Source organism: Neomonachus schauinslandi, chromosome 9, assembly GCF_002201575.2.
Source record: "Neomonachus schauinslandi chromosome 9, ASM220157v2, whole genome shotgun sequence".
Lineage (NCBI taxonomy): Eukaryota > Metazoa > Chordata > Mammalia > Carnivora > Phocidae > Neomonachus > Neomonachus schauinslandi.
In genome coordinates, this window is record NC_058411.1 from 85,012,021 (window position 1) to 85,026,840 (window position 14,820).

The 14,820-nt window shown below is 36.8% G+C and overlaps 1 protein-coding gene across 2 annotated transcripts in view; it reads left to right on the forward strand.

Annotated features, from left to right (window-relative positions):
• CTDSPL2 (CTD small phosphatase like 2) overlaps positions 1-14,820 on the forward strand; it is a 75,225-nt gene that overhangs the window by 37,734 nt on the left and 22,671 nt on the right. The window contains exons 3-5 of one of the 2 annotated variants that reach the window (XM_021695291.2): positions 5,989-6,127; positions 7,592-7,741; positions 13,343-13,558. In XM_021695291.2, the coding sequence (XP_021550966.1) occupies positions 5,989-6,127; positions 7,592-7,741; positions 13,343-13,558 (505 nt within the window). The remainder of the gene's footprint in view (positions 1-5,988; positions 6,128-7,591; positions 7,742-13,342; positions 13,559-14,820) is intronic. The other variant, XM_021695292.2, reaches the window with a different exon arrangement.

Genomic DNA, 14,820 nt, shown 5'->3' on the forward strand with positions numbered 1-14,820 from the left:
TCGATTATTTTACCTGTTACTCCATTTTCTTCTGATATAAAAGGCATTGGGGTTGAAGTTTGATGATAATGTAATTTTTTTTTTACTTTATGATTTTGCCTTGATCTCCAAAGGATTTCTTTTCTTTAAATTCTATGAAGTTTAAGATATATCCTCTTTATTTTCTGGGTTGATAGTTTTAGTTAGACATATCTTTCAATATAATTTAAAATCTTTTAAAGATTTATTTGAGAGAAAGAGAGAGACACAGAGAGAGAGTGAGCAGGAGGAAGAGGGAGAGAGAATCTGAAGTGGACTTCGTGCTGAGCATAGAGCTTGCTTGATGCAGGGCTTAATCTCACAACCGTGAGATCCTGACCTGAGCCAAAACCAAGAGTCGGACACTCAACCGATTGAGCCACCCAGGTGCCCCTAAAATCTTTTCTTTGAGGAAAATTTTCTAATACTCATTCTTTTGCCATGCTTTTGATTTGGTTTCCTTCTTCAGGGACTACTATTTTCTGTTAGATCTTGTGTATCTTCACTATTTGTAACATTTTGATGTCTTTTAAAATTCCTCCCCCCCCATTTTATCTTCTATTTCTTTTAAAAGGTATAATCTATTGTTCACTCAATTTTATGTCCATTCTTGTTTAGTCTTTATTTCTGATATGATTTTTTTGTTATTTCTAATTATTTTGTTCTGTCGTTATGATTTGAATTTTTCTAACTTGTATGTCTCATACCATTTTCTTAATAAGTCTTGTGTTTTGAAATAGGTTATAATTTTGATCTATTCTATATGCATATTTTTCTAACATGCATTCTTTATCTGTAGAGATATTATTTTACTCCTTTTATATTTTATTATAATAATTTTGTGTGGATTTAACATCTATACTTGTTGCTCAGTTTTGTATGAGATTAGTTTTTCTGAATATTTAGAAGGTTATGTGGTTTAGGGTATCTTTTCTAACTCTTTTTGTTGTTTTTGTGTAATGTTAAAAAAATACAGTGATTGCTTTTTGAGTTTTCCTGTCTCTTTATTACTACTCGATGTTTATCTGAAACTTCACTTTACTTTCCTTCTTTTTTTTTCCTTTTGTGTTTTTAAGTAGGCTCCACGTCCAGTGTGGAGTCCAGTGCGGGGCTTGAATTCACCACCTTGAGGTCAAGACTGAACCAAGATCAAGAGTCAGACACTTAACCAACTGAGCTACCCAGGCGCCCTCTTTTCTTCTTTTCTTTTGTGCCTTAGTTACTCAGTTTTTATTCCATTCCCAGCAGTTTCCCCTTAGTGTGTAGGCTTATTCTAGAAGAGAGCCATAGTTGGTCATTTCCAAGAGTTCATAGGAGCTGTTATTTCATTCTCACCATGGACCCCTTTGCTGTTAGATTGGACAGCAACTCTCCTGTCATAAAATTGATCTGCCATGCTTTCTATTGAATACCTACCTACCTTTTAGCTATTTCGGGCTTCTCTTGTTCTCAGGTGTATCATACACCTTGTTGATCCCCTTGCTTTCTTCTGCACTACTGCATGTGAGCACTCAGGTGCTGTGGCTGTTGGTTTGTCCTCATCTGCTTGGAATTTAGGGGAAACAGAACCTTGTCTCCTGGTTTTGTTGTGAATTCGCTGTTGGGTTTTTTTTGCCGCATTAGGTCTCTGTGTTTCCCTTGGGATTCAGAGACATAAGAACACTACCTTCCCAAGATTTTCCCCTAAAAGTTTATTTTAGGGACAACTTTGAAAAATATAAATTCCAGAGAAGAAATTGCAGGGTTAATAAATTTATTAAAGCATCCTATACAGGGCGCCTGGGTGGCTCAGTTGGTTAGGCGACTGCCTTCGGCTCAGGTCATGATCCTGGAGTCCCGGGATCGAGTCCCGCATCGGGCTCCCTGCTCGGCGGGGAGTCTGCTTCTCCCTCTGACCCTCCTCCCTCTCGTGTTCTCTGTCTCATTCTCTCTGTCTCAAATAAATAAATAAAATCTAAAAAAAAAAAAAAAAGCATCCTATACAGTAATGTAGGAATCTTGTTTTTCCTAAGTTTTTAAAAATCATGCCATATTCATAAAGTCTCCAAATTATATAGTTGAATGTTCAAGAAAGACTAGGATTGGGTGATGAATTGTCTTTCAGAATTAGAGCATCATTAGACATCTGAATGCATTATTCTGAAGAATAGGATTTTATTGTCAATGACTGCAGAGCTTTAACCTTGATATTAATAGCTTCCTCTTCCTACTTAGAGATGTAAGCTAAAATATTTTACTTTATGTGTGTATTTACATACTTTATGTATTTTTTAAAAGATTTACTTATTTTAGAGAGAGAGTGCAAGCAGGGAGAGGGCCAGAGGAAAAGAGTGATTCCTTGAGCAGACTCCCCTCTGAGCGCAGAGCCTGACACCACGGGGCTCCATCCTAGGACTATGAGATCATGACCTGAGTTGAAATCAGGAGTTGGAGGCTTAAGTGACTGAGCCACCCAGGCGCCCCAAATATTATACGTGTTTTTAAATGACCGCAATACAGTCTGTTCTGCTACAGTAAATATGTAATTCCACAACATCAATTAGCTTATAGACTCTTGATAAATAGGGGAATAGTGTCAGTATAACATGGGTAGTGCATTGCCTTATACATGACTTTTTCCTAAACTAGACAAGGGGATCCTGAATAAAGGGAGTTGAATTTTTTTTTAAGATTTATTTATTTATTTGAGAGAGAGAGCAGAGGAGCACAAGCGTGGAGGGAAGGGGAGGGGCAGAGGGAGAGAGAGTCTTTTTTTTTTTTTTTAAGATTTTATTTATTTATTTGACAGAGAGAGACATATAAGCAGGGGGGGTGGGAGAGGGAGAAGCAGGCTTCCCGCTGAGCAGGGAGCCCGATGCGGGGCTTGATCCCAGGACCCTGGGATCATGACCTGAGCTGAAGGCAGACGCTTAATGACTGAGCCACCCAGGCGCTCCAAGAGAGTCTTTTAAGCAGACTCCATGCTGAACAGGCTCAGCTTGGTCTCAACGACCCTGAGATCACAATCTGAGCTAAAACCAAGAGTTGGACATTTAACCCACTGTGCCATCTAGGTGCCCCAGGGAGTTGAATTTTGTATTTCATCAGGAAAGTAAAACACTTAAAATTCAGCTGCTACAGAAACAAAAGCACCCCCTCCCAAAGACACACACACAGAGGTTTTAATTAGAAGTGGTAATTAGCAGCGGCAGGGAAGGGGGGTTCCCTCGTAGAGAAGAAGTACACTCTAGCAGGGACTTTTCTCATGTGGCAGTCTGCATTTCCTTTTGTGTCCATCCTAGCCCTGCTGTCTTAAAGCTCCACTTCTCAGTTCCCATAAGCCCTTGTTTCTCTTTCTCTGTTTTTATTACCTTTTATTAAGCCCTGAGGTAGCATTTCAGCTGCTGTTAGCTGCCTCACTGGGGTGTCCAAGTTATCTCTGGAGGTGTCCCAATCATTGTTTTTGTTAGTGCTATGGTTACAGAGTTAACGGGGCATTGACTGATCTGTCTTGTGTACCTCTCTGTACCCTCCTGGACCGATTATTTTTTCCTTAAGCCTTGTTGTTTTTAGTGTTGCAGAATGCAGGATTTTCAGGAATGTAAGTATTTGTGTTAGAGCAGATGTACTAAGAGACTTCTTCAAGAAGTTGCTGGAGCTTAGTGTTGTTGGCTTTGTGGCATTATTTCTGTTCTTGAAGGACTTTATAAGAGAGTTCTGTTTTCTGGCAATGGAGATCAATGTTTGGAATATGAGGCTTACTAGTCATTTTTAAATGCAGGGGAATGATAAATAGTAACTGAAGAATTTTGTTGTGGATCACTGAAGCGTTCTTTTGTGCTGTAATGACATTGTTCTAACAGAGATATCTAAAATTAGAGAACTACTGAGTAAAAGTAAAATTCTATATGGAATGATGTATTTTGATATTATCTTTGTTTTGTTTTGCTCCAAGTAGGGAATTATTGTTTAGGAAAGTTTAACTTTTTAATAATCTTTAATATCTTTTTTTTTCCTTCCAAGATTTTATTTAAATCCAAGTTAGTTAACATGTAGTGTAGTATTGGTTTCAGGAGTAGAATTGATCCAAATAGGGAATTGTAATTGTGGCCATTTAGAATACCAAGGTTTGTTTTAGAAAATGTACAGCAGCATCTTATTTGCTCTCGTATAAAAGCATTGGATACAAATATTCAGTACAAATAAAGGAGTTATTCCTGTTGAATAAGAATAGTGATTATACATACAAATTATATTTAATATAGATTTAAAAATCTAATCCTTACCAAAAGATACTAAGTAGTCAAATTAAAACAGCAGGGAATTGGGGCACTGGGCTTCCTCAGTTGGTAGAGCATGCGATTCTTCATCTCGGGGTTGTGAGTTAGGGTCCCACATTGGGTGTAAAGATAACTAAAAAACAAGAAAACCAAGGAATTATATGCCAGTATTACAGTAATGTAAGAAAACCATTCATGTAGTAGATGACTCTAGAAAAATTTTACAAATGAGAAAAATAGATGTACAAATGAAAAATCAGTATACTCCGAGAGTATACTTGGCGTATAGTCTTTTAGTCAATACTGCAAAAACAGTGTAAACTGCTGATGTGGATTTGCCCCATATAAAAGGAAATGAATAGAGAGCTTTATTAGGGAGTAGACTCCTTGGTGTTAATTTGGGCATTTAAAGAATTGAGGTTGGCATTGGGGTGTGGCATTAGCAGGCCCTGTTATTTTTGGTAATATGTGATATGCCAGCAAATTCCAGTGGGGTTCTGTCTCTTACTCGGAGTGCTCAAGGAAACAACCACTGTTCTTTCAGACAAGTCTTTAAGAATATGGGAAAATTGCTGAAAACTCAGAGGATATTGTACAATTGAGTATTTCAGTAGCACAGTTTATTTTTTTAAATTCTTTTTAAAAAACATTTATTTATTTGAGGGAGAGAGCACAAGACGAGGGAGGGCCAGAGGGAGAAGCAGACTCCCCACTGAGCAGGGAGCCCGATGTGGGACATGATCCTGGGACTCCAGGATCATGACCTGAGCCAAAGGCAGATGCTTAACCGACTGAGCCACCCAGGCGCCCAGCACAGACAGTTTAATGGACCCTGGGGAAAGGATCTGAATTGTGAGGATGCTATAGTTATATTTGTGTATTATAAGTGCATTAATAATAAACCTCTTACAACATTGTCAAATTTTTCCTTTGTTTTTAAGCACTGTTGGATATTATGTAATTCTGTTTTGTTTCTCCTGGATGTGAAAAACGGAAAATATATTACACATATTGTATCTGTTTTTAAAAATTGAGGTATAATTGATATACAGCATTGTATTAGTTTTAGTGTAAAATATGATTTGATATTTATATATACGTGTTGTAAAATGATCATCACAATAAGCCTAGCTAACATCCATTACCATAGTTAGAACTTTTTTTGTGATGAGAAGTTTTAAAATCTACTCTCTTAGCAACTTTCAGATACGCAGTACTGTATTAACTGTAGTTGCCATGTTGTGCATTACATTTCCATGACTTATTTTAGAACTAAAATTTGTACCTTTTGACTCCCTTCACCCATTTTGCCAGCCCCCATCCCCCACCTCTGACAACCACCAGTCTGTTCTCTGTGTCTATGAGCAGAGTCTTTTTTTCATTTGTTATTTAGATTTCCACATAAAAGTGAGGTCATACAGTATTTTAACTATCTTCACTTAGCACATCCATGTTGTCCGTCCATGTTGTCACAAGTGGCAAGATTTCATTCTTTTTAATGGCTGAATAATACTCCAGTGTGTGTTTGTGTGTGTGTGTGTATCCCCCATACAGTCTATCCATTCATCAACAGATGAACACTTAAGTTGTGTCTGTTGGCTATTGAAAATAATGCTGCAGTGAACATGGGGGTACATATCATATTTTGTAAGTGTAATCTATGAGGCAGAATGCCTATGCTCAATGCATGTTTTTTTCCTCATATCTTAAGGAAGAGAGAGAAAATCCTTCGAAACGGAGTAGGATTGAACGTGATATAGATAATAATTTGATCACATCAACACCAAGAGCAGGAGAAAAGCCTAACAAACAGTTATCTCGAGTAAGACGGAAAAGTCAAGTAAATGGAGGTTTGTTAATATTTAGATATTGTTCTCTTAGGTGTAAGCAGAGATCTCACCTGTCATGTTTATTTTCTGTTTTTAAAAACTGACTCTGCAGTTTTTCCCTTATTTTTGTAATATTCTTTGTATTAAGTATTAGTAGCATGAAATAAAAATTTATTTAATACTGATCTACTTTGCTGAGTTAAAATAAGTAAAGGCAGAGCAACTAGCTTTATACTGTTTATCATAAAAATGTATATGGAACATTTTCGACCTCTAATAAACTCTGTTCTTAAAGCAGTAAGAACTGTGGCTTAATTTATTGAAATATGTACAAAGAATTTGTTTCTGGATCATGGAATTTCAGAGCTCAGAGAGGGCTTGTATCACTTGGGACAGTGGTTCTTAACTAGGGGTGGTTTTGTCCCCAGGGGACATTTGTTAATATCTGGAGACCCTTTTGGTTGTCACAACCTGTTAAGGGGTTACTACTCATATCTAACAGGTAGAGGTTAGGGATGCTGCTAAACATCCTACAATGTACAGGACATCCTCCTTCAATAAAGAATTATCCAGCCCAAAAATCAATAGTGCTGCTGTTGATAAACCTTGTTCTAGGTCAATATGTTAAAATATTGCTGGGAAGCTCCTCAAAGTCAAAAAGAAAATCAAGGACAAGCAGAGAAAGCTATAAAAACCAACACTTTAGAGCATGGATTACTGCATTTAACCATTGCTGTTTTAAACACAACAGCAAGAATAATTTCTTACCTCTTTCCCCCCAACTCAGTGTTGTATCTCTATTGTTAGAATTGACTATTAGGGAAAAAGAAACAAAAGACCTATCGCAAAGAAAGAAAGAATGTGGTAGATATCAAGTAAAGTTGTGGAAGGTCAAGGATGATTAATCAAAACACATTTGTTTGAATTTGTTTTTACTGTATCATTTCCAAAAACCCATGAAAATTTTTTTATTCATAAGAAACTAAAAAAAGACAAAAAAACCTGTTTGTTCTTCTTAATCACTCTGAAATGATGCCTGAGTATACATAAGTAATTGACACTGCTATACACAGTCTTCTGCTTCAGTAGATCTATGTTGCCTCTATTTATTTAGCTGTTATTCATTACTAATAGATTGGTTTTGTGAAGTAGGCAGCCTCCCAAAATGTAAATAAGGGCAGGATCTTGCATTTATGTTTTTGATGTTGTAATTTGCTTTACTTACAAAGAGTTTATTTCATTTTCTGTTACACTGGATTTTGAAGCCTTTCAGTCTATATACTTCTAGATGTAAACATAAAATCATTTGATTTACAATTTATTTACCTCAGGATATTTTTAAGTAATCAGTTTTTTTAACAGTAAATGTTAATCAGTTTTTATGAAGTATTTTGAGGCAAAAAATTATTTTCATAATGCATTGTTTAAAACATTTCTTAAAGTCATGTTTTCTAGATTGCAACTTTTTTCTTGTTTCTTTCTTAGAAGCTGGTAGTTATGAAATGACAAATCAACATGTAAAACAAAATGGAAAATTAGAAGATAATCCTTCCTCTGGCAGTCCTCCAAGGACTACATTGTTGGGGACCATATTTTCTCCTGTCTTCAACTTTTTTTCACCAGCAAATAAAAATGGTAAGTATAAACTATTACCCATAATTTGGGTTTAAAAAATTAATAGTTTCCCTAGTTTTTTAAAAGATCTTAAAAAAAGATTTGATTTTACTGGCATATTTTGTCAGCATCTTATGTTTGTTGTCAGCTTCATTAAAAACACAGCTCCTGAAGAAAAAGAAAAAGAAAAAAAAATACACAGCTCCTAAAAGTTTGTGGGTTTTGTGTTTTGTTTTTTGGGTTTTTTTTGTTTTTAGTGGCTGAAATAAATTTAGGTCATGTTTAATTCTGTTGAAGTACATGAACTCCACTTTCACTATCTGAAAAGCTAAATGATAAACTTTGGGCTGGAGGGAAAGTAATTTCTTTTATGTTGGAATGACTTCTGTAATCCTTAGTGTGTACAGGAGAGAATCCAGAAATATTTTCAGTATTCTAGATCAATAAAGTAGAATTTTTAAAATATTTTAAGTGAGCTGAAACTAGGTCATTTTTTGTAACACATTTTTATCATTTGTTTTTTAAAGATTTTATTTATTTATTTGACAGAGAGTGAGAGCAGGAACACAAGTGGGGGGAGTGGGAGAGGGAGAAGCAGACTCCTGCCGAGCAGGGAGCCCGATGTAGGGCTTGATCCGAGGACCCTGGGATCATGACCTGAGCCAAAGGCAGACGCTTAACGACTGAGCCACCCAGGCACCCCCATTTTTATCATTTGTAACACATTTTATTTATCATTCATCATTTATCATCAAAGACCCCCTAGGGATCTTTAATTTGGATAATTAGTAACTACTCTAATGCAAATGAATTGAAGGTTTTCATTATATAATGCCTTTGCAAAAGAATCAAACTTGGATTGTTTCCCCCAAATTTTTTTTAAAGATTTTATTTATTTATTTGGCAGAGAGAGAGAGAGATAGTGAGAGCCAGAACACAAGCAGGGGGAGTGGGAGAGGGAGAAAGTAGGCTTCCTGCCGAGCAGGGAGCCCGATGTCGGACTTGATCCCAGGACCCTGGGATCATGACCTGAGCCGAAGGCAGACGCTTAATGATTGAGCCACCCAGGCGCCTCCAACATTTTTTTTTAAAGATTTTATTTGAGAGAGTGCTCGCACCGTAGGAGAGGGAGAGAAAGAGAATCCCAAGCAGACTCCGTGCTGAGTATGAAACCCAATGTGGGGCTCAACCCTATAACCCTGAGATCATGATCCAAGCCTAAACCAAGAGGTGGATGCCCAGTGGACTGAGCTACCCAGGTGTCCTGCCCAACATACATTTTTTTTAAAGATTTAGCTAGTGTTGGGGTGCCTCAGTGGCTCAGTCATTAAGCGTCTGCCTTCGGCTCAGGTCATGGTTCCAGGGTCCTGGGATCGAGCCCCGCGTTGGGCTCTCTGCTCCACGGGAAGCCTGCTTCTCCCTCTCCCACTCCCCCTGCTTGTGTTTCCTCTCTTGCTGTGTCTCTCTCTCTCTGTCAAATAAATAAATAAAATCTTAAAAAAAAAAATTTAGCTAGTGTCCTGTCTTTTTTGATGACTAATTCTTAATTTCATAAATGATAATTTAGTCTCTAGATTATGTGAGGGCAAGAGTTCATGTCTTTACTTTTGCATCTACCATGTTGTTTGATATAGTACAGGGCACATGGAAAATAGCCATTAAATGCTTGTTGCCTGATTATTTAAATTCTAGTTTGAATTATGTTTCTGGATGATAATACAATTTTTTTTTTAAAAGATTTTATTTATTTATTTGAGAGAGAGAGAATGAGAGAGAACACATGAGAGGGGATAGGGTCAGAGGGCAAAGCAGACTCCCTGCTGAGCAGGGAGCCCGATGCGGGACTCGATCCAGGCACTCCAGGATCATGACCTGAGCCAAAGGCAGTCGCTTAACCAACTGAGCCACCCAGGCGCCCGATAATACAATTTTTAAAAGACAGAATGGTGCACTATAAAATCTAAGTGCTCTGGGGGCTAAAAATAATGCATATTGGCACATGAAAGGACTTGTGAAGTCCTATAGTAGAAATAAAACAACAAACTACCTTTAACTTTGTTTAACCCCGTATTTCCTAGGCATATTTGACCCCAAGAACCCTTTTCTGTGGAACATCTATGAACATCTTGTAAAACTAGTGCCCCTTAGAACATCTTTGGAAATAGCTGGTGTGGTGGAAAAAGAATGGGCATTGGAATTAGAGAAACTTAATTTAAAATTGCCACTCTTTAACTGTGTTACCTTGGTCCAGTTCTTTAAATTGAGCCTCTTAACCTGTGAGAGAAGATAATTATACTTAAGTATGGGACAGGGGTGATTTGAAGATTTCAATTCATTCAGTTCAATATTTGCCATGTCCCAGCCATTGTACTAGGCCCTGGAGATTCAAGGATGATTAACACATGGTCCCTGCCCTCAAGGAGCTTGCTTTTTTACAAGAGGGAGAGAGATCCATAAATAGGTATAATAAATTTTTATAAGTGCATTGATAAGAGGTATGGGGCAGTGGGGTGTTCAAAGAATGGAATGGTTCTGTATTCTTGGTGGCATCTAACAATAGTCTTTATAGAAAAGCTGAATCTTGAAAGGTGGTAAAGGGCATTTCAGGTAGAATGAGCAGCACGAGCAAAGGCATTGTGTGTTTGAGAAACAAATTAGTTTATTACAGATGGAGCACTAGATGTGAGGAGCGCATAGGATGGGTTAAGATAGAGTTATAAAGTTGGCAAATTAAAGCTAACATGGTAAGATAATTGAATTTTAATTTTATCCTTAGTGGAGGATGATTGAAAGGTTTTGAATTGCTGAGTAGTATGAACAGATTTGTGTTTTCTAAAAAACTCTTTGGCAGTAGTGTGTTGGCTACATTCTAAAAAGGCTGGATGTGGGGAAAACAATTAGACTTATAGTCCATGTGAGACTTCATGCAACCTTAATGGTGACACTAGAGAAAAGAAGGGTCAGAGGTATAGAATGGAGATGAAAGATTGGAGATGAAAGAGAAGAGATTAAGAAGATACAAGGTTATTTTTTCAAGAGCAAGAAGTTATGTTTCAGGAGATAGATAATTGAATTTAATTTGGGCCATGCTGAGTTTGAGATGCCATGAAACAACCAAATAAAATGTCTGGTAGCCATTTGTCCTTCTGGTGTGGTGTGGAGCTTAGAAATATGGGTTTAAGCAATAGTCTATTGTATTATCAGCTTATAGGTATTAGTTAAAACTAGTGGAGTAAATGGTGTATATGGTTCAGTGACCTAAGATCTTGGGGGAATAAATGTTTGGACAGAAGTTGATGTTTCATAGTTACAACTTTTTCTTTGAGGGAGGTGATGGTGCCATGTGCTGAGATTCCTGGTGGCAGGGATTGAAGAGAACAGTGAAGGTTTAGAATGTTTGCTTTTGGGTATAATTTAAAAGAAACACACACACACACCAGTAAGCCTGTAAGTTACATTGATTCAAGAGGGATTTCTGTGATGGATGACAGTGGAAAGACAAGGGAACAAGGACCCTGAAGCTGCTGGCTTGAGAGTGGTTTAAGTGATATACTATGAAATCTAGGTGAGAAGGGTGGGGAAGGAGCCGTTGAGGGATTGTTTAGAATGAAAGAGACTGACTTTTATCAAACATGAAGATCACATGTAATAGGAATATGAGATAGATAGATAATTAAAAGATTAGGAGGTTATGGTAGGGGATTGATATATTTGAACTTTAGTTTTCAGAGATAAACCTTTTCTTAGTGTGAATGTCCAGGTTATGATCATGGTAGTTGCTTAAGAAAGCAGTATGAATGAAGAAGGAGCTAAAAAGGGCAAAACCTTTGAGGATTAGTCTTAGGATGAGTCATTGACATCACCTGTAGGAGGTATTTAATAGACCTTTAAATTGGTAGCTAGGTGTTAAATTCCTCTGGTTGAGAGAGGATGCTGGCAGCAGTTGGTAGATGTCAGCGGTGGGGATAAGTGAAGAATTATATAGCTAGGTGACATCAGTCTCAAAGGAACAGGCATTTTTTTGCAAATTCAGTGGAAAACCATTGATCTGGTAGCAGCAATGGAGATAAATGAATTCTGATACAGTTAGTATGTTGAATGTGGAAGAATAAAGAGCTTTGTGGGAAATGTCAGGAAAAGATGTTTTTTGGAAAGGGGTTAGTTACATTTAAAGCTATGACAGAGAAGGAACATTCTGTGAGAAAGTTGAGAGTATGGGAGGTTGATTTTGTTGTTGAAAATGACATTTGGAGGATTCCATAAAGAAATAGAGTTGGGTTTATCTCATAGTGGAAGAAGAATTGGGCAACAGGGTCATCTAGGTGGTGGCTGAGTATGATTAGGAAACTAACTTCAGTCTTTGTTACTGAGGTGGAATCTTCTTAGGAAATTGTTCTTGTGTCTCTGAATAAAAATGTTATGATTAGGGGAACAGTTAGCTCATTCTTGCATAACTACCTCTGGTTTAAAAATTACAACTGCCTACAGTGGCTAGGATGCTTAGTACTGGAAGGATCAAGAGCTGTTCAATGGAAATAAATAATGGAAATGATAATGGAAAAAATATATATATAATGCCTAGCTCATAGTAGGCATTTAATAAATGATATTTGCTTTATAGAAAAGTTCTATAGTCAACAATACTGTATTGTATACTTCAAAGTTGCAAAGAGACTAGATAGATTTTCTCACCACAGAAAAATGGTAATGATGTGGCAGGATAGAGGTGTTAGCCTAATGCTAGGTTGGTAATCATAATGCAATATATAAATGTATTAAATCAACACATATACCTGAAACTTATACAAGGTTATATTGTCAGTTATGTATCAAAAATTTTTAAAAATTCTAAATTATGACTGTGGTTTCACTATAAATAGGTGTTTCTAAACTATTTGAACACTCTTAAAATTTTGTTCACCAATATCACTCTAGCTTATAATAGTCTTTATTACTGATTATTTGAAATATCTAGAAAAGACTCACTAAACTGGTATCCTCAGCTCTGTTTCTGTTGCATTTAGTTTTTCCAAGTATTTATGAGTTTTTCATTATTTAATTTCACTTTTATTAAAATATATTTCACAAGGGCACCTGGGTGGCTCAGTTGTTAAGCATCTGCCTTCGGCTCAGGTCATGATCCTGGGGTCCTGGGATCGAGCCCCGCATCGGGCTCCCTGCTCAGCGGGAAGCCTGCTTCTCCCTCTCCCCCTACTTGTGTTCCCTCTCTTGCTGTCTCTCTCTCTGTCAAATAAATGAATAAAATCTTAAAAAATAAATAAAATATATTTCACATACATTATGTAAATATAAGGGTAAACAAGTTGATTTGATACATTTATATATTGTAATATGATTGCCATGTAACAGTAATTAGCACCTCTATCACATTACATAATTATCTTTTCATTTTAGTGGTTAGAACAATTAAGTTCTATTCTTTTAGCAAGTTTGATGATTATAATACAATATTTGTCTATATTCACTCTACGGCGCATTAGGTCTCTAGGGCTTATGTTTGCTTGCTATAAGTTTGTACCCTTAAAAACATCTATGCCTCTTCCCCCACCCCCTTTTGAGTTTTTAAATGATGGTTGTGAGCATACTAAATCTTGATTATAGGAACATCAGGATCCGATTCCCCAGGACAGGCTGTGGAAGCTGAAGAGATAGTAAAACAACTTGATATGGAACAGGTGGATGAGATCACTACCAGTACTACTACGTCAACGAATGGAGCAGCTTACTCAAATCAAGCAGTTCAAGTGAGGCCATCGATAAATAATGGTTTAGAAGAAGCAGAAGAAACAGTTAATCGTGATATCCCACCCCTTACAGGTGAAGAAAATTTCTTTTCTTAATGCATCTTCATGAATAATGTATAAAAATGCAGGATTTCTTTTTTTCTTTAATAGAGCAAATGCGTAAGTTTTTCTTTCTTGAACATAAAACAATTAAAATTGGAAATAAAACTTTCTCCCCCAAGTCTGGTCATTTTGAAATTGAATTTTTTAAAAGGCTGTTTTGACAGAGCATTAGTCATCTTACAGTTTATTTGTACTAATCTGACTACTTAGAAATTTAACACAAATAGGGGCGCCTGGGTGGCTCAGTTGGTTAAGTGACTGCCTTCGGCTCAGGTCATGATCCTGGAGTCCCGGGATCAAGTCCCGCATCGGGCTCCCTGCTCGGCAGGGAGCCTGCTTCTCCCTCTGACCCTCCTCCCTCTCATGCTCTCTCTCTATCATTCTCTCTCTCTCTCAATAAATAAATAAAAATCTTTAAAAAAAAAAGAAATTTAACACAAATAGCAAAACATATGCTCATGTTTATGAACACACTTATTATAATTGCACTAGTATCAGACCCTTCAGTCTGAAGTTCCCACCTAAAGGCAGCCTTATACCTTCAGATTTGTTGCATATATAGATGACATCCCCCCAAAAGAAGCTTCTTTTCCCTGATCTTTCCCTGCATCCAAACTTTGCAGCCTAATTCTGGATCCTTATAAAGGCCTACCATAATTGTTGGGTCGCTGAGCCAGTTGTCATGGAAATGTAGAACATATGAGATCAGAATTTATTACCTCTGAGGGTTGTGGTATACAGATGTATAAAGCTAAAAGATGAAACTGTTTCATCATGCTTAAAAGCAGAAATAAAATTGAGGATGGTCATCTTTTCCCAGAGGGACAAGATCTTGGGCTTTTATTTTAGATTTGTCTTTTTATTTCCTATAATGCCATGCATTTGAGAGACCCTAGCACATATGTATTGGTTCAGAAACGTAGTTTGGCATAAGGAAGTAGAATGATGTTCTTCCCTTGAATATAAGGGGAAACTTGAAAAAATATAATCAAAACGGCAGAAAACATTTAAAGAAAAAATGCTACAATTATGAAACTTCTATATAGGGCAACCCAGTAATACCAATATGAAGAGAAAAAGCGACATAACAAAGATTTATTTTAAATTGGTCAAATAAAAGATTAACTTCTGTAGTGTTAAACTTAAGATCTATAATGTTAAATTATAATGTTATATTTTTTTACAGATTTTACTTATTTATTTGATAGAACACAAGCAGGGGTAGTAGCTGGC